Source organism: Harpegnathos saltator, unplaced genomic scaffold (genome assembly GCF_003227715.2).
Source record: "Harpegnathos saltator strain DR-91 unplaced genomic scaffold, Hsal_v8.6 scaffold33, whole genome shotgun sequence".
NCBI classification, from domain to species: domain Eukaryota; kingdom Metazoa; phylum Arthropoda; class Insecta; order Hymenoptera; family Formicidae; genus Harpegnathos; species Harpegnathos saltator.
In genome coordinates this window covers 166,065-190,634 of record NW_020230128.1, presented here as the reverse complement: position 1 = coordinate 190,634, position 24,570 = coordinate 166,065, and the positions used below count along the sequence as shown (strand labels likewise).

The following is a 24,570-nucleotide window of genomic DNA, read 5'->3' as shown; positions in this document are numbered from 1 at the left end:
CTCGTCAGAACAAAACCAAACAAGAGATGTTCTTTTAACATATTTTAATAGCTTATGATGTATTTTAATACACGAATGAGGGATTGCTCTTCTTTTTTCAATCTTTCCGCGCTAGTTTCACGCAAATTTCTATTGATTTATGAGTCAAATTATTATGTGATTGTAACAGTTCTATTGTAAAAATTAATAGGGGCGAGTAAAATGGAACGCATCGTTGGTAAAGAAAGTAAACATATCACAAGCATGATACAATGCATTATCAAGCGAAGCCGTAACCCATAAACAAAGTTGAAAAAACGTTGCTACAACATTGTTTCAACGTTGCAGAAATATTGCTGCAACTTTTGTGCTGTATAGGTAATTACTTAAATGAGCACGTTTAAGATTATAATACAAAAATGCAGCTTATCGTAAGCGACTTTTGCAATGAATTTTACCTAAGTGATACTCATGACACATATAGCACATGCATATTATACAGTAAAAGAACTTTGTATATTTGTGTCAAAACCGGATTTTGTTAAAATTTTTAATTTTTTAACATATCAGTACGTTAACATAACACATCATATATATTGTTTTTTGATACATTCTTCTCTTGTGTTAAAATTCTACAAAAATTTCGGTGAACCGATGATGATATATGAAATATGTTAAATTCGATAAAAAGATTTATACTGTGTGCAGTAATGCATGTCGTCTTGTCAATTAACCATTTTCATTATTAAGTGCATATACTTACAGGCTCAATAATTATCCGGAATCAAAACAACTTTTATTTATCTTATGTAAATGTCGCTAGACGTAACGCATTTCCTTTTATGTCCTCTCAATGTTTCTCTTTTTGGTGCTACGAATCCGTGTGATAAATTAAGGATAGAACGTATGATTTGTATAACTCAATAATTTATTATCTACCGTACAGCTTTATCGAGTACGCGGCTCGCACGAAACATGTTTCGCTCTCGACGACGAGTTTCGCGTAATTGACATGCTTACCAGAATCGTAATACATAATATAATTTCATTTAAAGAGCGTAGATAAGTAGGCGTAGATCGCTGAGAGTCGTTAGTTAATCGTACAATATTGGTCTCGTTATATAACATGATCCCGATCTATTTTTCATGTTATTTGTGCTACTTCTTAACACGATCAAAGGTATGTATGATCTACGACGACATGAACATCGTGATCTCGCATCTAGAAAATCAATCGCCGTATCGTGTGGTCGATTGATTTCAATTGTTGCATTTTACTAAATGCGAAAATGTGACTTGTGTCACTAATTTGGCTAACTTAACACATTCACGACGACGAATGTTTCGTTGGTCCTAATTTCGAGGCGCGTTAACCTTCTCTTTTAATAATATTATGTTTTAGGCAATCTGATTATTAGGCTTTCTGATCTGAAAGCGGATACATCCATTAGTACGTCGTCGCGAAAATATTAAAGATAAACATGTTAAATGTTGTATATTAAATACACGAAGTATATATATATATATATATACATATATATATATATATATGAGTACCGAATGTCTCAATAAATACCTCAACCTTAATTTCCGTACCGAACATTTCTATAAATCCAAATTAAACTTTCATCCGAAAAAACTTTAGATTTGCTTTCTTTAATTAAAAATGCTTAAGGTGTCAGAAAAATGGCAGATTAACAATGATAAATGGATTTATCAACAAATTAAAATTGAGGTCAGTATTGTTCTATGTGTAACAATGTATATACGCGTATATACAGATATACATGTGTATATAGTTTGTTATAAAATAAATAAAGATTTTTATATATCAATATGCAAATGTGTACGCGGCTTTCCTTCTATCGAGATAAATACTTTTTAATTAAATGGATCGCCGACATATATTTAATGATCTCTAGAGCACCATATATCGTGTACCGTCTATTCTAACTAAATACGTGTAGGATTAATTACACGTAATATGCACCTTCGATACGTATCGAGTGCATAGAAGTCATATAGAAAGTAGCAATCGATCACTAACAACGAGTAACCAACTATAAGGTCCTGTGATTTTACTATATCTATCATATTAATGTATAATTAATATATATATATATATATATATATAATTTTATATAACATTAATAAATATATATTTTGTTAGAAATAATAATCTGGCGACAAATTGCTTAAACTGAAAGCAGAACAACGTTGTTTCTAAGAGGAAAAGAAAAATTTTTTTAGTTTTCTTCATTTGAGCAAAGAAGTGAATACTTCGGAAATGTGGAAACGAATATAAAAATGTTGTGGAATAAATTTCTAGATACCTCGATGATCAGATATTTACTTTCATAAAGATGATTATTTTCCTTAGAATATATTGTATAGTCTCAGCTCATATCACGAATAAGAGTGATCGCAATTCTTACTGGTGGCAGCTTATCGTCACGTTTTATAGTAGACTTATTATAACGTTTAATTCGCAATCACTAATTACGGCGTTAAGTCGCATGTATACTTATATGGGTAAAGTCGAAATTGATTTATACCTTAACTTTGTCGACCATCTCTTTCCGAGTCTCTTTTACATTCATGTAAATGGCCGTGATTCTATTTTGCGATCTACATCCGTCTCTCTCATAGAATAGGCCAACATGCATAATATGACGGAAAAAACTGAGCTATTCGAAAAATAGTTTCCTAGATGTGTATATTCGAGACTTGATATATATTTAATATATTCGAATACACGAAGGTTGTCACAAGAAGAGCGTCGTTTGCGTATGCACGAAACAAAAATAATAATACTACTGTAAAAAGACAATAAAGAAAGATTCGTAGAAGATACACTTTAAATACTATTACGCATTCGCACTTGTCAACCATCCAGTCTCATCGTCGCCGAGTGTGGCATACCTTTCATTTCGGATACACACAAACGACGCTCATACATAATAGATTGTATCGTGCATAGTATTCGATTACTGCAAGCGGCACAGATAAGCCGTTCGAGTAGTAAACACAGCATAAGCTATAATTTAAAACCTATCGTAATTAAAATATAATACAAAACACATGGTCATTCACAATAAAAAGGACGAAGCATCCATCGGACATAAAAAATAAATATGTCGCGCCCGAGAAATAAATACTTCTTCCATCGGCAATACTCTATAAAATAGTGCGCGTTACAAAGACAATTCTTTCATTTCCCGTTTGAATCACGACCACGCGACACTACAACAAGAGAGAACATAAGCTCCTAAAGCGCATCTATATATCGTACATTAAAAGCTAAATAAACGTAAAACAGAAGAATTCAATGTAAAACGGAAAAAGAACGTTGCAACTTCTCGCTGCAAAACAAATATCGCTCTTCGCACCAGAACCGCGTCTAACCGACCATACAAAGCTCGACGATGAAAGACAAAAAGAACACACAATCAACCGCGTGTTAAATCACATTTTTTTCCAAATTTCCTCTTTCCCTCTCTTTCTTCTTTTTTTTCTTTTTTCTTCTATTTTTCTTGTTCCTCATATAACATTTATAAAGTGTCGACAAGCTTCAAAGAGATCATCGGATCATCGGATGCGAAAGATCGGGCGTGACGCTCGCCCGAAAGCAAAATCGATCAAACTGATCCTCTATTTTATGACGAGTAGTTCGGAATAAACGGTAAGGCAGTGTACTGTCTCAAGGTATATGGAAGGAATTCCTGCGGGCCAAAAATTTTCGTCACTAAGGACCCGAGGCTGGGAACTACGTCGCGTCGACATTCCGATTCGAGATCTCATGTCCGTCAACAGTGACCAGGTCTTAGCTTTCCAGAGGCAGCTAGAAGACAGTCACGGCCTTGTTGCGGTCAGCAAGCGAAGAGCGAGCTCGTTAGGTCAATAGTTGTGATTAGCGGTGCCATTATTCACCTGCATGCCAATCTCCGTCTCATAATCAGTGGATTGATGCTTTTCCACGGGATATTGTTTCTCTTCGCCAAAGAGATCCGCAATGTAGAGCGTCTGGAGGTAAACGACAATCAATTTAGCAATGACTTCAGAGAAATGTTACGCACTGGTAATTCGGGAATAGCGGAGACTTCTCTGGACGCAGAAGAAATGGAGGGACCGAGGAGTCCAATACCCACCACCACTAGAGCGCAGACGATGCCGATTGCAGATCCTGCGAGTACATCGCTCCAATGATGCTTATAATCAGAAATGCGCGACATCGCGGTAAACCAAGCCATGAGCAGGCATATCAGCTGGAGAAAGTGTTTCAGCAGTTTGCTGCCTTTCCACCTGATTCGCAATTGAAGGTACATCTAAAAACAATTCTGTGTGTCGCACTCTCTCTCTTTTTTTTTTTTACACGAAAGTACGGCTATATAGAGAAAACGTATACATAGAGAAAAAAATTGAACGAATCCCGAAGACGAGAAACTTGTGTCGAGTCATGAGACATTAGATGAGAGTTAAATCGATATCTCTGTTATGCAAAATTTCGTTATTAAAACATGAAGGTGGCGAGAATAATACAGATCTGAGTTACAAGTAGAAAACTTTCAAAGAACGTGAAAAATATCTCCCAAACGCAATTATATAAATCACTTGAATACAACTCTCGTTAATTTGATCGAAATAATGAACGTTATCGAACTGTTTTGTCTCCAAGCCTCATTAAATGTTCCGATCTTTTTGATGATAAATATATTTGATAGTCAGTACCTCGAACATTTATTTTCGTTCTCTCTCTCTATTGACATAACTTATTATATTAATATCTTTATACTTGCAACGTATAAATTTCTCACAATCGGCACGTGATTATCGCGACGACTCGACTTTGTCGTAAAGAAAGCTCGAATCTGCGTAACACATTATCTCGATGCTTCACACATAAAATTATGCAAATCGGCTCCTCGGACTTGCAACACGCTCGTATTAGACCTGCCGAGCGATTACAATCTGGCCCTTACATGCAAATTGATGCGCCTGCAACGCGCAACCTGGACAACTTACCGCTAGGTAGATCATGGTGTAAGCCGAGAATGACGAGTGACCGGAGGGAAAGGATAATCTGAAACGATCAATCGTACCGTGTCAAATAAATCTCATTTATCGATCAGGGCGCGCGGAGGTGGATGAAGGAGGGGGGGGAGAGAGAGAGAGAGAGAGAGAGAGAGAGAGAGAGAGAGAGAGAGAGAGAGAGAGAGAGAGAAAGGGAAAGAAGGAAGATCCGTCGTGCGTAATGGCCCGGCTATTAATTCTATCGCGATTAATTCCGGGGCGTGCAGCGTGCCGATTATGATCGCGGCGAACATGTAGCCGCGAGCGCGGAGAATACGAAGAAGATGAAGAAGAGATTGAGGCGAGACGAGGTTCCGCGTGGCTGTATGTGGATCCCACGAGTAAAAAGAAAAAAAAAGGAAAGCCGAGGGGGCATCACGGGGATTCGATCCTGCCCTCTCTCTAATAGAGAGGAGAGAAGAAGACAGAGAGGAACGGAGAGAAAGAAAGAGAGAGAGAGAGAGAGAGAGAGAGAGAGAGAGAGCTCATAAAAAATTCGACAGGCCCGGTGTGTTAATTAGGACCTGCAGCTTGGCGTTCGTTGCTTTCCAGATTCGATACTAGCCGGGCAAAGGAGCATTGCAACATGACTCTGTCGATCAATTTTCCTTCGTGAGATAAGTCGTTTCGTGGAGACCTGGCTGTAAAAAATATCTTTCCCTCGCTCATTCTTAGTCCTCAGATTTGCGTAGATGCTATTTCGCACTTGGTGGAACAAACTAGGGCATGTCTGTGACAGACGAGCAGCCACCGACTTTCTACCTACCGCCCTCATCAAACGCGTCCGTCCGAGGCTCACAAAGCTCTCACGAAGTGTCTGCGGAGGTGACATTGTTGAGAGATGAGTTAACGAAATTCGTCGTGCGCCTACGCACCGACTGTCCGTCGCCGTCGTCGTCTTCTCTCCGTCTGATTCGACGCGTCCTTTCGACTCTGCCACCGACCTGCGCGAACGTCGGGCCCTGACGGACGGGGCATCACGAATGAATGAATACTCTGTGTAGCGCCTCTTTATATCGCTCTCCATTCCTTAAATCTTTCTCTCTATACATAAAACTGTCCTTGCTGCCGCAACCGCCGCCGCGAAGGGCGGATGACCCGCGATACGCTCGAGTACGTTCGTACCGAACGCGATACCGCCACCGAAAGAGCCGCCTCGTTAAGGCACACAGACACACATATACAAATACATACACGCAGATTGTTCCTCCTTTTTGCCCGCTTACATGATGACGCCCGACCGTTCTTCCTCCCGGTCTCTGTTTCTTCCTGCCTTTCTCAGAGGAGAGACGTAGAGGAAAAACCAGCGCGTTTATTATACGACGTTTCACGCGTCGCACGTTTCCGTGGACTCTGGAACCTAAGTGTACACCGAATGTATCATGGAGAATCGCGGATGAACCCTCGAGATAACTCCCGCGTGTATTTAACAGCGCGGGTCTTTCGCGGGAATCCGGATCGGGCCGGTTTCGTGGCGTTTCACAACGCGGCATCAACGACGACAGGCAAATAACGTTACGCAACAAGTTCTTTTGCCTTTTTCGGTGAATCGACGTGACGTGATCTCGTCCTTGCGCGCACACAAGTGTCCGTGTCGCATTGTCTAAAAGACAGCTTCCCGAGGAGAGTTGTTTTTATTTTCGCAACATTCGAGAAAGTCTGACATATCGGACACGAAAAAGAAATAAAAAATAAACGATGCACATTTGTATTCGTGAGATTGCTTTATGACTCTCGTCGAGCTGTAAGAAGGATCCAAGGACTGATCAAAAGCGTTTACACTCTCTGGAAAAAGGACTCAGAGGAACAGCATTGAATCCCTCTGAAAAAACCTCCTATTTTTATTCCTATTCGTGAGTTTCCGCAGCATTTTCTTGCTTTGCAGCGTGTAATGTTCGAATATGGTGAGGGTCGGTCGTCCTCGTGCAGGTGTTTATTTCCAACGCGTTTTCCCGACTTAGGATAATGACGTGCACACCGCAACGCACTGCAACGGGGCCGGCGAGTTATTTCGAATAATGAGCCACGTGCAATCCTTCGGACTTTGTCGCTCTCCGCGCTGTCCGACGCGCTCTATTCCGCGCTTCGAGAGTCCTTCGCTTTGCGCGTCTCGCCTTCTTTGTGGAACTCTCCGTTCCGCGTTTGCCGAGTAAATTGAAAGCGAAAATTGCCCGTGCAAAAGGAAGAGCGACGGGAGAGACGTGTCTCAGATGGTTCGCCACCGGCGGCGTCTAGAAGTCTAGAGGCGTCGGGAAGTCAATTAATTCGCTCTCGCGGATCGAATGCGTTCGTCACGTGGAAACTGCGCTCGCCAGCGTTATCCTCGGAAAATTAACCGGCGGAGAGCATAATGTCGTACCACGCATGCAATGTCGAAAAATCGTTGAATTCGCAGAATCGCAGTCGATAGGGGGAGAAACGACAAGCGCGAAATAGCTTGGCGTGCATCGTCCCGAGGAAAAGAACTGCCGAAATCTAAAAAGTGAGACAACTTTCTAAAAAAGTCTTAATACCGAAATTCGAATATACCGAGGTAATCTCGGTGTTGTGATTGAAATTTTTTCGGGTCGATATATATATATTATAAAAACCACACGCTCGAAGCAGCTCCGATTGTTCCAACAAAAGGAGAGACGAGGGGTGGGAATCGGGATAAGCGTGATTATTACCGATGGCGAATCGCGCAACAATCAGCAGGGCGCGTACGCGGATAATTTGGACGTGCACTAGCATTTCCGTTGCCGTTCGCAGAAAAGAGAGGAAGACGGGGGGAGGGAGGGGGACAGAGCGGGGAACCTCACTCGTGCGAATCGCTGCGAATTTGCCCGGCGGCGTTGCTCATTGTCATTCGCTACCGTCGCTCTTTTTATGCGCGCATATCCGTTAAAACCGGCCCGCAAACGGGGTACGCACACGTCCGGGACGCGAAAAGGTCTGCCCTACGTACAACGGCCGACGACAAAGGCCACACACGCGGTGTGCGCGATCGATTCGCAGGAAACGCCTTAGCGAACCTTGAATTGCCGATCTCGCCGACGTCAAACAGGGCAGAGCATCTTAACAACGCTCGCGATACCACTTCGGATCGGACTTTCGCCGAGAAAGCGACTTTCAATTTTTCATCAGCATGTTAGATCTGCTCTGTTTGAGCTGAAATGAGTTGCGCTTTGCGCCTCTCGAGGCACAAAGAAGCGAGTTAATGCTGGGAAGGAAAAGGAACGAGGTGTTCCTGAGCGGCATTGCTTCAACCACAAATAGGCCCATTGAAATTCCTTCCGACGGATTTCTTTTCTGATCAAGCGTCTCTTTTGCTACGCGTTTCTCGTTCTCCATGAGAACCTGAATCTCTCCACTCGATTTGCACTTTCGAAATCACGGAAATTTCATTCGCTGAACGAGGGAAATTAATGAAGGTAATGCGTACAATTGAAAAAACACGAGCACAAATGAGTGGATAAGAGGCAGGCAGGGACGGACAAACGGCTAATAATCCAATGGCCGAGTAACGAGAGCGAAATGTCGGCGGCGAGTCGAGTCGAGTCCAGTATCGAATCGATTTACAGCGACCGTCGTAGACATCTTTCCGCGTTGATTACTATAATGTCCCCCTTTGATTACTGTAAATTACCGTTTCGTCTCGCCTTCTCACCAAGCTCGCCTCGCTTTTGCACGCTCTCATATCTCTCTCTCTCTCTCTCTCTCTCTCTCTCTCTCTCTCTCTCTCTCTCTCTCTCTCTCTTTCTCTCTCTCTCGGCGGCTCTCCGTCAATGAAGTAAAAATAATGAACGCACGCGACTGTCTCATCTCCACTCCTCGTTCCTTCGCAATTCGTTCGTGCAATCGCGTCTCGCCCGTGGCCTGTAATTGCCGACGCAATTGTTACCGTCACGCGATCTAAACAGTTTGGCTCGTGTTCTCGGACACATCGCGCAGCAGGCTATTGCCCCGCCGATTGCTGACCGGCGTCACATCGGCATCATAAGCCGCGGCAGGAATAAAGCCGCGAGGACCCAAGCGAGAGCGAGCGAAAGAAAGAGGATGCCTCAACGCCTCAAACGTTATCGATATTCCGTCGGAAATGGAAGTAATAATCTCTTCTTATCCGTCCGCTAACTGTGAATAACGTACAGGGCGATTAGGATGCGATAATATTAGGGCTACCGGAAAGTCTTTTCGTTAATCTTAAAGCTTTCGATTCCCGTGGTTATAGTACGGGTTCTTAATTTTAATGCAGAATTAAAATTCCAGGTTAGTTAACAACATTTCTTTATTGTGTATGTATCAACTTTGATTAAGATCGAACTTACTTTATTATTTTCATGCAAAGTTTTATAATAAAAACGAAAAGACTTTCCGGTAGCTCTAGTAAAAAGGAAACCTTTAGGAGATACCTCTCGCCGAGAGAAAGAATAGGTCCTTTACCTCAATTCCTTGTACTGCATCGCCGTGATGCTCGATGAGGTGCAGACGAAGTTCTCGATGTACTTATACTGATTCTCCGGCAAGGTACAGTTGACATTCGGCACACAGAGCGTCATGAAGTGCGGTCGTAGCCGGCCTACGCTGTACTTTGCGACGTTCGTAATTAAAACGGTACACGCCGTGCCGAAGAGAAATATACCGACCTACGAATGTTACATTATGTTATCTCCCTCGGGCTTCTCCATTTTATTTTACTTCTACTACACTTGCTTCGTTTTATTTTATTTTATTTACTTTATTTCGCCATCAGACGACCGTCACGTGGTGGTGGTCTCTCAATTAAACGCGAGACGTACCTTTTCGTAAGCGTTGCACACCCACAGAGGTACGGAATATCCGAACAGCACCTTCCCCGTTTGTTCGGTGCAATGTCTCGCGTGCAAGAACTCTCCTAGAATAAGCTGAAATCAAGACGCGAATCTTAGCTTGTGAACAAATTCGACATGAATATGCATGACACAGACTTTCTCCACAAACAGTTCCTGTTATTAAAATATTCGTCGTCTTATTCGTAAAGTGTCCCCCCATTAAAACTCCAGAATCGTCGTAAAACCTGTGGACGACGTAATTTCCTAGTTATCTTCGGCTGCACATCATTGTGGGGAAAAGTTCATTGCATCTTTAATCACACAAATTGACAATAACAAGAGGCGAGAATCCCTAGAAGGAGAACGAAGAACCGGCAATGTTTCCTCCGAAGAAAGATCGACTTGGTCTTTGTTGATGAAGAATCACCAGCTGAGTATCCGACACGTTCGAGACAGCTTGTACGTTACCTGTGATACAATCTTTCATCCCGACACTGCTTTACGACCCTCGTCGAGCCGTAAGGAAAATCCAATAGCTGCCTACATGCGATGGCACTCCCGAGAAAGAAAACGCACCTCTCTCAGCAGCCATTTCCCTCTATATATACATTTCTCAGATTCTTCGACATATCCTCGAAAAAAAAGGAAGAAGAAAAGATTAACTGTCTAAATCCCAGGACAAAAGTCACTAGTGTCAGGTGATACATGTTCACGGCATGTCGTTTTTATCTGTCCTCTCTGTCGCAGGCTGAGCTCTCAAATCAAATGTAAAGCGACGTAGCGAGATAGGATCCGTTTCTCCTTTTCGAGAAGGAGCTGGAGATTAAGGCAATCGGCCACGAGAAACCCCGTGAGAGATTCACTTCATTCGTAGAGAGAAGGATTGCAGAGAGAGGAGAAAAACCCTTCTCGGATCGCCGCGCAGGTACAGGAATGCACGTACCTGTAAAAGCTATAAAACCGCTGCGCAGGAACGCGAAGGTAGGTAGGTAGGTAGGTGGGTAGATAGGTAGGTAGGTAGGTAGAAAGGTGGGTGGGTGCAGGGAATCCCGTTAAATAGAGACGGCGGACGTCGAGGAAAAGAGTCGATGTATCACGATTCGTTTTGTGGAAAGCATTCGACGAAATTTACTTGAGTAAAAAGTCCGTCTTGTACGAATTTCACGCAACAATTTTGACAATTTGATATCGCGTATTTCATGCAATCGAGCAAATCTATATATCGTTTTTTGGGCGGAAATAATTTCGATTGGCGCAAAGTCAACCCGTGTTCGAAACTATCACCGATAGTGAAATTGCTATAATTACAACGCGATCGCGCAATAGTTAATCAAGAACGTGTCAGATGTTCGCGGAGCGATCGTTAATTTCGTGTAACTAGCTTTTTTCCGCGGAGATGCCGTGTGACTTCCTCGCGAGTTTCTCACGCGTAACGTTAGACATTTCGATATCTCCCGAGATATAACTAGTATATCCACAAGCGGTCATTTCTCTCTTCTTAGTAGAAAGAACTCGTGGCTTCTCCGCGGGAAGTTCAACGTGAGGTAATCCCACGCGAACGCGCGAAGAAAAGTATTAAGATTTATCTCCGCTTCGTTTTCACGATTAATCACGGCGCGCGCACTTTTATCGAGTTAAATTAACAGCGCGATGTGTTTCCCGCGTGATATAATTACTCGCCATTTTCTCCTGGCAGAAAACGCAGAAACAAAACTTGTGACACGCTCGCTTAACGAACGTAAAGGGCGATCGTGGAATCGGAGACGGATCCACTTTCATCTAGCACTACGCGCGACTACGTAAATAAGCGCGAATATTTTCATGGTAAGCAAGTCCCCACGGCGGCGTGACCAAAGCTATTACTCGGATGGAAATGCTGTTTGCCGTTCATTTTAGTAATTGCCTCTTAAATTCACGACGCGGGGAGAGACCGCGCGATGTGATGGACGCAGGAGATAGGATATTAATTAACCCTTTGCTCTGTGGCATATTTTTTCTACCCGACAGATTTCTGTGAAATCTTGCGTTTCTATATATTTTGGATCGCTAATCTCAATTAGCTAATCTCAATTTGGAATTAGGTTTCAAAAATTGTAAATGACAGATCCAATATGAACGCCATATAGAGATAAATCAGTGTAAAAATAAATCTAATACACATAAAGAGATAAAAGTTTCTCAGATCATTAACTGCGACTTTTTTGTCGGATTTGCAAAACTCATTTAAGTAATTTGCAATCATAAAAAATCTAGTTTGCGAAAAATTTCGGAAAAGATAGATATTGTAATTTAACATGTGAAAAATATTTAATAAAATTTTCAGTCTCTAATTTTAAATACTTTGCAAGAAATTACATTTCTTTTAAATCGCTTTTCTCAACTTTTATCTGTTTATAAATATTTAAAAACGATGAATCAGATATAAAAACCATCGGAAACATGTAAGATAAATACTAATACTAATATATAAGAAAAATGTTAGATTATACTTATTATACTTATTTTCATTAAACAACACGTCAAAAATGAATGAGAAAAAGGTGGCAAATATATTTACCACTGCCACATAAAGGGTTAAAAGGACGCGATGAATCGTTGCGCTATGGTCGACTAAGTATCTAAAAATTCCTCCTCCATGAGTGTCTCAAACTAAGAGAACTGACGGTTACCTTGAGATTCTTGATTGAAACTTAATAATAATAAAATAACAACGCATCGTTATATAATTATTGCTTGCAGAAGATACGTCTCCGAACTCGTGCGAGAAAATCCGCGAGGTCGGCTGGGACCATTATGGAGTCCACAAAAACTAGACGTTCTGCAGATTATAGTAAACGTGCATAATTGCTTGTCGCTGAAAATAGGCACGCGACTCGCTGCAGGAAATACGATCCCCTTTAATCTGCGCCATTATATTATAATAGAATCTTTCTTTGTGCCCTGATCATCCTTTGACGAGACTAACGCGCATTCATCCGCTCTTTCTCTCTCTCTCTCTCTCTCTTCTCCCCTCTCTCTTCCTCCCTCTCTCTCTTTTTCTCCCTTTCTCGTCCTCTTTCGCATCCCTCCGTCCTCCTTCGTTCCCGCACTAACACACATGCACGAAGAGCGCACGCAATTTCACGTGCTCTGAATTATGCACGGCGCTCGAAATTACTCGCTGCTTTCGCCCCGCGGTGACAGCGTTAATTCGTATTTGGTGCGACGAGAGGGCGAAAAAGAGCAATAAGCCGCTTGACGTTTGAAGAGTCGAGAGCGAAATGGAGAATTGCCAGTCGTTCGGAACCGACTGGCTAAAAGGAAAAACAGCCCGAAGATGGAGCGGTTTTCCCGCGTGTCGCATTGTGCGATGACGTTTTCTCGAAATGTTTGCTCTCGCCCGAAGTGAAAGGAGTCGCGCGTTGTTGTGAGTTCTCTTAAATTGCGAATCGCAATGATAGATCTCGAACAAGCGCTCGCGAGCTATTTGTAGTTTCGCGGAGGAAATCCAATGAATCTAACATACATCGATCTTACGCTACGATACGATGCAGCTTGCAGATCGGAGGGCGTGACGCGCGTATCAAACGGAAAATTCACTTCGGAGACACTTCGGAGCGATGAAAAAAGACGAGAAATTGTGTAACAGGTCCAGAAATAACCGGAACCAACGCCCGCGAGACGAGGCGCGCGCGACGCGGCGTATCTTTCTTTCAGGTTTTTCAGACTCGCGGCGGCGAAACTTAATTTTGGAATGACGGACCGTAGGCCTTTCTAATATTATTAGAGCGAGAATCTCATGGAGTCACTGGAATTCGATGTATTCGTCGAAGCTAGCTGGCACAAATTTCTAAACATTCGAGCAAGAGAAATACGCGAAACCTATAAATAGGCGTAAACCGTAAGTAGAATCGTGCCGATCGTTCTCGTAAACGAATCACGTGGACAACGACACGTCGGGAGGAGGAAAATCGTTTGTGAATAACCGAAGATTGCAATGAACGAGCACGTACGAATTTCTTCAGCGACTTCCTCTCCTCTTGGTCTCCATCAAGAAAACGAAGGCGAAGGGCTTCTTTTTTTTCGAGGACGCAAAATAAAAGATTTACGTACTCGAAAGTGAAGCAGGGGGAAAAGAGATGTTCTCTGTTATTTTCTTTTTAGGCTCGGCAAAAATATTTGACCGGTGTACACCACGTGTACCACTTCCAGACACCAGCAGATAAATTGATTCCCACAAAACTACCGAAACTTGAAGAGATGTATCTCGGAGCGCGCGGACAAGTCATGCTCTCCTTCTCTCTCTCCTTGAAAAAAAAAAAAAAAAAAAAAATCAACTTTCAAATAAGAACTCTATCGACATATATGCTTAAATCATACATTATAATTATTCTCTACAGTGTATAACAAAGAGTAGCGTACTCATTTTATCAACAAATATCAAGAAAAAACAATAATATTTAACGTAAAAATCAACTTTGTAAAAATCAATTAATTCATATCATCTAAAGGTATTTAAACATCTGTGAAGGCTTCCCCTTTGTGCTATACAGCTTCTCGTAACACTCTTAGAGGATCATAGCTTTAGAGCGATAACCAACGCATCAATCAATCAATCAATCAATCAATCTCTCATTCTCTCTTTTTCTTTCTCAGTCTACATTCACATGTGTCCGGCAGACAGTAGGCGATGCGATCGCTCAGGCGCCTCGTATTCTTAGACGCCACCCTCTCATCCCTCCTCTGAGAGGGTAAAGAGAAGCTTGAAAAGCGGCGGCACGCGACAAGCCCTTCAAATCGCTCGGTCGCTCTCTCGCGCATCTGCTACTGATTTCTCTGACGTTTCGCGACGAGATCCGAATCAAAGCGCGTGAGCCGCAAGGAGGAGAAATCGCAGTCCCCGTTAACTCGCGGTGAATCGAAAGATTTCGTGCGTGCGCGCACGCACGCGGGATGACTCACCGTGAATACTGGAAGGAAAATGCCGACGATGTACAACATCATGCTCGTAATCGTAGAATCGTGATACGGATGAGAAAGTGACTCATCGTTACAGAAAAAGCCACGTTTGTACGGCTTGCCGAACAGGTAGAACATCAGCACCGTGATGCCCACTGAAACAAACGGAGAGACAAACAAACTCATTAGAAGTTGCATTGGCCGCACAATCGCGGATATATATATCATCCAATTCATCGATCTCCGGGTACTCTGTCGAGACCAATCGGCGATCAAACATCTCGCGCGAGCCTTCGATATTAATGTGCAATTCAGCGCACTTGTCGCAGCAGTTGCAATCGCACTTGCATAATAATGTTATGGCTCTATCAGGTCGGACTACTTGCTATTGATCTTTCGATAATGGCGATTAAGCAAGCCGAATAAATCAGATGTGATATTTACGGAGGTTAACGATTTAATTGCACACACGTGTGGTAGACAAGTGATCATGCAAAACACTCGCGGAATTGCTTTGATCCGCTCATCGGCTATAATTATCGTTATAGCTGTCGTTACGGGAGTATTACTGTAATCTTTACAATCTGCGAATGCTGTTCTCGCAATTACACGCAGGGCGAGATTGGAAAAGATTATACGCTTTCTTTATGTGCTTATCGTAAAGAGGATGGTGGCAAAAAAGGAGCCGTAAAATGTTGCTTTTATAACATATGCATACACATGAGTACATTTTCCTAAGTTTGAAAAATTAGAAAAATATTGCAAATTTCTTGAAGTGAAATTTCATTTGAAGGTAGAGTGACCACCGAGAATTCGTATAGAGTGTACACTCCGTTTTAAATTGTCGAATAAATATTTTCATTCAAAATTGGAGAGTGAATCCGCTCTAAATCAGAATACGCTCTAAGCTTGAGTAAAAAATGTACTTTTGCAATTTGAAGCGGTAGAATAATCTTTTCACTATCGTTTCGAATGAAAATGTTGCAACTTTTCATTCCTTCCAAGTGAGATTCCATTCCAAGAAATTTAGAGAAAATGAAAAAAAAAACTTATCAATCGCGAATCGCGGCTTTAGAGTCGCTGTTACAACACGTCGAGAGAGAAAGAGAGAGAAAGTCATACGTTACTCAATTATCAGTCGTGTTTTCCCGAACAAGATGACATTTGTTCGTTTTGCAGCGTGCCTGTCAGCGCATACATTAACGTTACGAGACTGAAGAAAATCGCCAGGAAAATTACAGATCACCTCACGACGATAATTTATTTACCCAATTTACAACCACGTGCACATTGCAACTTCACTACACCACTGCTGCCGCTACTTGAAACTCACGACGACGACGACGACGACGACGACGACGACGACGACGACGACGACGACGACGACGACGACCGATCGATCGGTAATTGAGATAATTGTGATACTGTTCTCAGCGAAACGAGGTAATACCACGATGGGCTACAACAGGTCGCGCGCACCCGCTTATTATTTATGTAGTCCGTCGCCCGGTATGTTTTGCAAGCCTAATTGCGCCCCCGAAAAATTGCGTCCGTGATTACGATCTGGAGAAAACGTTACGTGGCGACATCAAGATTTCGCGTCGCTTTGGCTTTTTTCTTCCTTTCTTTTCTCCCTTTTTCGACTTTCTTCGCAACGAAGTTAAATTTAGAATTTCATAAATTATTAATGCCGATAGATACAACGTCCGTTGAATGTTCATGTATCAATTCGATATTTTTTGATAACCGTAAATATTCACTCGTGAATACGGTGACATTTATGCATGATGCAATTCGCGAAGGAAAATAAAAAAGAATAATATCTACCGAGAGGTTTCTCTCCCTCTCTCTCTAGAAACGTTTAAAACGAGTATTTTGTACATGAAAACAAGAATTTTTGCTTTTTGTTTTAAAAAAAAACTGGACAATACGTAATTAACAGCTTCGTTAGCTCTTAGTCACTTCGAAACTGCTCCGTCGCCTTTAACATTTACAAAAAATTTCTGTCGGCTTTGAATTGTTTCACTCAAAATAAACGTTCGATCATGCGATAATGTGCGGTGACAATATTTCATAAATTCATAACAGTTTGGCCAGGGGCTCTTCGGGCCACCGAGAGAAACAAGTGCGCGAAAAGAAATGCGCAAGAAACTTACGACCCATTTTCGGCTCATCGCGCGCGTCTCGCGCTTCTGTTACGCATGTGTCACATAATAAAAACGAATAATATTATTATTACGCCGCCATGCGTAAAACGTCGCTCACGTAGTGACAGAAAAGGGCCAAGGACTTTATTCGACGAATGATACAAAGTGAACATTCACGATCGAAGGACTCTGGACTCTTAAAAAGCTCAATCTCGAGACGTGACATGACGCGGACACATTTCAGGAATATATTCAAGATAAATAAAATTTAAATCAAATAATATTTACGCAAAAAAGAACATGATAGCGGTTCTAAAAACTCGAGGAGAAGCCACTCGAAGCGATGCGACATTACATTCCGCGCGGTTAAGGCGTAAACAGTTATCGGCTGAAAAGAAGGAAGCTAATGGTTGTTGCGCAACTGCTGATAACAAAGGTATGTATGAGTAATTTTGTGACGGTGATTGACGTAACGTATGTGATCACGTATGCGCACTCCATCGGTACAACGGTTTTAGAGACGCCTTGACATCTATTTGTAGTGCAGGCGTATATCACCTTTCGTCATCACCACGAATTTGTACGTCGTCACCCAATCGATGACTCAACAGGCAACCGATACATAATCTTGACTACACGTCAGAATGATTAGTATCTTTCGATTAACAGGCCGTCGTTTCAGGCTACGTGAAACACCAGATTTCATTATGGGTCTCGATTTGTAGACAAGGTATTCCGAATGGTTATCAGTGGACGAATTATCTATTAGATACCCCATTTATCGCGCGCGACTGAGAAATTGTAGGAAAATTATTGATACTACTTGTGATATCAAAGAAGATATTTCAAATATTACTCGAGCAAATATTATTACGAGCGAATATTAATTGAATTTACCGGGAAAATTTTCCGAGTATCTGGATATAATCAGGATGTATTCCGCGAACATATACACAGGTATATATTTATATACAGATATATATTTTTGTAAGAATTAGGAAATCAAAAAAACAATCGAGGTATCGCTCAACTCAACTAAACTTTTGCAGATACTATTCGTGATTAAACGACGAACTGCATCATTTTTCTTGCATCAAATTTTGCACGTGCAATCGCTATCAACTTTGAACATTCTAGATTTTAGTTGTTCTTGAATTATATATGCCTCTTGATACTCATATATATCTGATTTTTTTAGTAGTATCATTGAGTACAACACACACCGAGTACGTAAGTAGTATTCGCGAAGTGAAGTAATGAACAGGCATGCATAGAAATTATCCGGTATATTGACAAACTCATGCCTAGCGACCCTTCTAAATTACTAATACGTTTCCTTGAAACTTTAGTAGTTACATCGATATTTCGAATACATTACATTAATGTGATGTGTTACGGCAGATTTTAAATGTTTTACGAAACAGTTGTCACGTTTGGCTAAACGATGTTCATATCTTATCACATTTTAGCAACTCTGTCAATATTTAGTCGTAGAATCACCATTTTCGTAGCATTTCCTCCTCGAATATACATCTGCATATATAAAACCATAAACATATACTTGTTTCTGGTACATCTCACTGAAAAATATGCCAGAGACGGTCCGAAACTTCAAAATATATTCGTCTGTGCGATAGCTTGTATAAAATTTGTATAAATCTGCATATGATATTCACTCGCAGAAATAAGAGAGATAAAAATCTGCAACTTTCATGCTCATGAAAATGTCCGCAAAATATCTTCTTTTTTTTTTATCATGTCAAGAGAGAATATTCGAAATTCATCATCGTCTAATGAGAACGTAATGTCACGCGCTTTAATTTACGATGTTAAATAACAGGCCTCTCGTTCACGGTTTACCTTTCTGAACTTAATTACTCGCCAACGCCGTCATTACTCCCGTCGTCTCTGTCATTATACAACGCACCAAAAACAGTAGCGACGAAACGGTCGTTAAAGAAAAATCTACACGGAGACGAGAGGTCTTGTCGAAGAATGCGCTACCGGTGAGAGACGCTTATTTCAGAACGGGCGTTATATATCACGCACGGACAATCGCCCGCATAAATCTGTCCGAACAAAATTGCGATCTGTACAAGAGCCACATTGCGAAATACAAACATCATAAATTCTCGAGCCAACCGAAGGGAAAGATACAGAGATAAGGAAAGGAAGAAAGAGAGAGAGAGAGGGGGGGAGGTGGAAGAGAGCGAACGATTACCCCGAAAAGATCAATTTCTCGTGCGGACGGTCAGTCGATAACTGAAACGATATAGCCAGTATCGAAGAGGGCTTAGGGCGGGGGAAGTCTAATTTAATAGACTTATGTATATTCATTAGGGTGGAGCCGTGCGATTTTGTCGGAGCCATCTAATCATCACTTATCTCCTCGTGAATGGGCCGTCACGCTCGTTACACGACGAACTAGTGTCGCAGGTTCGGACCTTTTCAACCTTCTCCTTCGTGCCAGCTTGCCGACAGACTCGGCGGGGCCGGGTTGTGGCATTGTTCCTTAACGAACGCTGAAAAGGCCCGATTATTAAATCGGACTTACGAAAAATGGCGGTTTCGTATAACGTCAGCCGCCGGCCAAGGATAACGACCTCGGCCTCGAATTGATTCTAAGCAGACCGACGGCGGTATCCAGACTCTCACCCACCCACCTATCCCCCGCACCTCATGTCTGCCTGCCCGTAAGAATTTATTAATCTCCGTCGGTCGGCAGACTGCATAGTGCCAAGGTCTTCCCATCGAGATAGACGGCGAATTGCTGAGATCGCTTATTATACATGCATTTATTTCTACCTGTGCGTAAGCATGAGAATCGTACGATCTCTTCCGTGAAAACAGGTCGCGGCAGTCGACTTAATTTTAACGATTACGTTATGAAAAAAAAATCAATAGTGAGGAGAAAAAAGATTGCTTGAATTAACGTGGCGATGAACAAACTGGAAAAAGAATAAAAAATTATTTCTGGTTCTTAGAGCCGAATTTAGTTCATAAAAGTCACAGAAATTTTGTTTCCTTCAACCGAAACGCGTTTGGTACGTTTATCGTCGTGTTAATTCAACCAATTTTTCTCCTCTGCGAAACAATTCGAGTCAAGTCGCGTGGATTCAATTTTGAGAGTATGATAAAGCGATCCTTGTTCAATTGGCAAGTCAATGTATGTATTCGAGTTTACGTAGAAGTTTACATAGAAACGCGAAATAATTAACTAATAGAGCATTGCTTCAGCATTCGGAACGTATTTACAACGAAACTGTAGAAAACAACGACTTAATGGAAAATTTCACGGATAATAATTGGTCATAATTCATCACAGAAGCGCAATAACGTTAAATGACATATTTCTAAAGTGTGAATTATCTAAGCGGAAATGTAAGAAAATTGTCCTCATACTTCGCAAACATTTCGCGGTTTCACACAGTTTCCTCGCAACGTGGCGACGCCACGTATCGCATAAAAAATGAAGTCGATCCGTATCAAACATCATTCAGATTTTATCTCTAAAGGAAATAAAACTTTGCAAAATCATACGATGCGGAGTTAAAACATTTCCATGTGACAAAAATGACCGTAATAAAGCATTTGTGTAGCAGTGAATTGATAACATGATCGGAAGATAATAAGACGATGAATTCAATATTGTCTCACGTATATTCTGCACAAAAAAACGGGAAATGTAAAGATTAATCGCTTTTAAATTTATTATTCTGCAAAATACAACGTACACGATACGACGTAATATTTCATCCTTTGCGGACGAATGCCGCTGCCACGGCGGTAAATAAATGAGAGACGCTAATGCGAAGTTTAATCAATCGTCTTCTCTTTGCTTGTTATCTATATTTTAATATGTGCACTATATTTTAATATGTACTATGTTCAATTATTACCAATAAAACTTTCATAAAACATATTTTCCTTTCTCCCTTTATTCTAATTCTTAATATATAATGTATAATCTAGTTTTATATAAAAAATATGCTGGACTTTCCGCGAATCAAAGTCGAGGGGATACTCGTCCGCAAAAGTTAGAATATAAATAAGAGTTAAATATATAGTATCCCAAAAAATTGATAAATAATAACTGATAAATCATAAATGATAAATTGATTATTTGAAAAAATGTTATGGTTATTAAGAGAAGTTGCGACAAGACAAGAAAATCACTCTCGACGTGAGATTGCTTGAAAATGGAAATTATTCTGATTAATTCTACTCTGAATGATCTGCAGAGTGAACCTGGATGCTTTTACCGTTTGATTTTGCGACACATTCTATAGGCACAGAACGAGAATTCGCACGAGCTCTTGCACGACGTGCGAATTTAACCAGATTTTCAAATATCGACGCGTGTCATTCGTGAAACAAAGGCGCCATATCGTCTGTCCATATCTTGGAAACTGTGTCACCGTGGTGCTGTGAGATTAAATCGATCGAACTCTCGGCACGCTGTTTCTATCTCGCGCTGGATGTTTATGATGTACGACGACGCGGCTTGCTGCAAAATATCCTAACGCGTTACGCGCTCATTGTACGTTGTTATCGCGCGGAAAACCGATAACGATATAGAAAAGTATGCTCTTACCTCGCGGTAAGAAATCGCGTGTATTTAGGCGATAGCATTTTACCCAAGTATCGAGCAAGCGGCGTATCAAATAGCGATTTATCGTCTATTTGCCCGAGCGCGTTATCTGAGCATTGCTCTCTCTCCTTCCGCGGCTTTTATTTAATAATGTTTATTAATCCGAGTATCCCGAGCGACACACGCATGGGAAGGGAATAATCGCCATTCGTCGTGAGAGAAGTTGCATGCTGTTTCTATTTCGCATCGTGTGTATTCGGTATCGCGACCTAATTGTAAATAAAATCAGTACCCTTGAAGACAAGAACACATAAGAAAATATTTCTGCAAGCAGAGATTATTTGTACAATGACACACCATGCCTATCTTTTTCGTATTCATTCATTAAGCATTAAGTATAAAACTGATTTGTTATAATTATGGTCATGTCTCTCTCTCTCTCTCTCTCTCTCTCTCTCTCTCTCTCTCTCTCTCTCTCTCTCTTTCTCTCTTTCTATATACATGTGTATATATATATATATATATAATATGTGTATGTGTGTGTGTGTGTGTGTGTTAAGCCACATGTTATATGAAAATCGATGACTCATTTTTCTCGGAAATTACGCATACGGTAAAGATTACGTATTTTATTGAAGATCGCATAAATTTCGAGAAAATATCGTTACGTTCGAAATATTGATACAATTGTCTCTGACAACTTTATTACTTCCCATGCAAAGATCGGATCTACCCGGCCTGGTGAAAACAAACGCTGAACAGTCGTGCCGACGCGACTGCCGAATAAATTGAAGTTCACCATTTTGAAAATGTCTTTCGCCGAATAGACTTTCGGGTAACGGATCGTGGAGAGAATAAGTAACCCCGTTGAGACAGTCATGTAACTGCAGATTAAGCGAGGCTTTCATTACGATCTAAAGCATCAGCGCATTCTGGAGCAATAAAGAATGAAAATTTCGCGCATTCTTTCGATACGCGATACGTGTATTTCACACGCTCTTTCTCTTCATCCTCGTCCCCCGCGCCACGCTCTTCTAGTGCATCTCGCGTATATACACAAAACCGTTTACCGAGGTGATTCACGATATTTCCGGCATCAACGACCAGAACAGCAATGACGTTTTCGTTTCTCACGCGGACGACGCGCACCTGCCAATCTATTATAGAAGTTAACCTCTTGCACGCTGTCAGACATCAAACGAATTGCGCGCGCGCACGCGCGTGCATTCTTAGCACCTCGGTTGTCAATTTGACAGCTGCTCAATGTCAACGGCGCAATCGTGTTTATCGCTCTCTATAAAACTGGTTTAACAGGGAAGCTTCGCAATCATCACCCGTAGCGCGTGGTGAATTTCGCTGCGTACTCACCGACCGCCAGGCAAAGGAAGTCCACGATGACCTTCCGCAGTATCAATTTCGACGATCGATCCATTGTATTGTGCGCCGTGCACTTGTCCTCTCGATCAATCGTGCTGATAGAATGGACGATGCCACGCGGCTGAGATGTCCCGTTTACCCAGTAGCTGACAAACGGCGGCTAACGATGACGATTACAAGGATAATGCATGCGTGCGAGAGGACAATGAGGTAGTGGACGATACGGAGGAAGAGAGCGCGCCGGTAACGTTCGTAAGCGTCTGTGCACGTCACATCGTCCACAACGCGCCTCGACCGACGCCGCGCAGTCGACTAACTTCACGAGCTGACCGATGTAACGCGCTCTCTGACGTTAGCTTCTCGCCCCCACTCAGCACCCCGCGATCTTTTCCCTCTCTTTCGCTCGCACGCGGATCTGTCAAAACATCCTCGGTGAACAGAGATCCAGAAGCAGCGCAAACGTGGCGGCGTACGTACGTTATACGACGCACGTGCTTTCGCACGGTTCAAACACGGTTCAAACACGGTCGCTGCACTCGATCATACTCGCGAATGATGAAACGGTAAATGGGAACATGAAAATGAGAGCAACTCCGCCGCGCTGCACGCGCGCGCATTATAGCGCAATAACAATAGCGCGAAGAAGGCTGAGATGCGCGCAGAGTGAATTCGCTTGTGCGCGTTGACGACGCGTGACGTCGCGAGGTATGCACGCGCGGAATGTCTGAACGCTTCGCGCCCGTCGGTGAACATTTCCGTTAAACGCTGTGAGATTGGAATTTTTCCAGATACCGGTTTGCTTCTTAAAGCCATCGTGACTGTTTCAGCAGATTCGAGTAGAAAAATACATCGTTGCTGCATCCTGCTTTATAGTTACCGGATTAGCTCCCGCATGTGCTTTATTTTAAGCAGTATAATGTTACACATTCGAGTAATCAATTTCTAACGAGATGTATTACAAGTTCAACACGGGAGAAATAGCGAATAAAAGTCCTACCGTAGTTGTTAATACATAACTTTTATATATTAGGTATAATTGCAGCGCAATGCTCTTGTTTGTCCTTATTTTCTGCGTTAAAAACTTATCCTCGCAAAAGCCACAATTTGAATTATTTAAGAATATATAATTATTATATGTACTGTACATTTTTCATTAAAAAAGCCCGTGATAGCTTAACTACCCATGATAGTTCCGACAATATCGCAAAGAGATAATTCACCTGACTGCCATCCCGTTCTAACAAAGACGGTCATTAACGCGTGTAAGGTCTTTTGTGGATAAAAGAGAGGATTTTTTGATAGGAAGGCAGATAAAACCGTAACTTGGCAACGAAGAAAAATATTTTCGGTACAAACAAGCGCGTTGTGTTAACCACTAATCTAGCTCCACTAATCTAGCTCTGGGCGGCAATGACAGACGCTTATTTGCGAGGAAAACACATTAGATCGTTGGTGATTATGAACTTAAATTATGGCCAAAACAGTACGATATAGAGATGATGTTAAGATGATCATAGATGCGATATGAGAGCTATGAGAGTTAACGAAAATGTACGTGCACGCTTATGAATTATTCACACATCGGTGCATAACGTGACTATATTATATTTCGTTCTACGAGGCGATTACATAATTACATAAATGTACAATAGCTTACAATGCGATTCAAGACGCATTG

General features: G+C 41.7%; 1 protein-coding gene across 1 annotated transcript; it reads right to left on the bottom strand.

Moving 5' to 3' along the window:
• Positions 1-886: 886 nt before the first annotated feature.
• wun (wunen) lies at positions 887-23,207 on the bottom strand. Its single transcript, XM_025300191.1, has 7 exons — positions 22,884-23,207; positions 14,781-14,932; positions 9,828-9,932; positions 9,472-9,674; positions 5,002-5,059; positions 4,128-4,304; positions 887-4,002 (listed from the first exon to the last, which is right to left on the bottom strand). Exons 1-7 carry the CDS (start codon positions 22,945-22,947, stop codon positions 3,877-3,879), a joined length of 885 nt encoding a protein of 294 aa, XP_025155976.1. The 5' UTR covers positions 22,948-23,207; the 3' UTR covers positions 887-3,876.
• Between the last annotated feature and the right edge of the window lie 1,363 nt (positions 23,208-24,570).

What these genes read in the sequence shown, in the direction of transcription:
- wun (XM_025300191.1), bottom strand. Translation starts at nt 22,947, where the DNA reads ATGGATCGATCGTCGAAATTGATACTGCGGAAGGTCATCGTGGACTTC. An exon ending in TTTTCCTTCCAGTATTCACG is followed by an intron (nt 9,933 to 14,780) that starts GTGAGTCATCCC and finishes TCTTGATTTCAG; the next exon opens with CTTATTCTAGGAGAGTTCTT. An exon ending in TCGTCTGCGCTCTAGTGGTG is followed by an intron (nt 4,003 to 4,127) that starts GTGGGTATTGGA and finishes GTTTACCTCCAG; the next exon opens with ACGCTCTACATTGCGGATCT.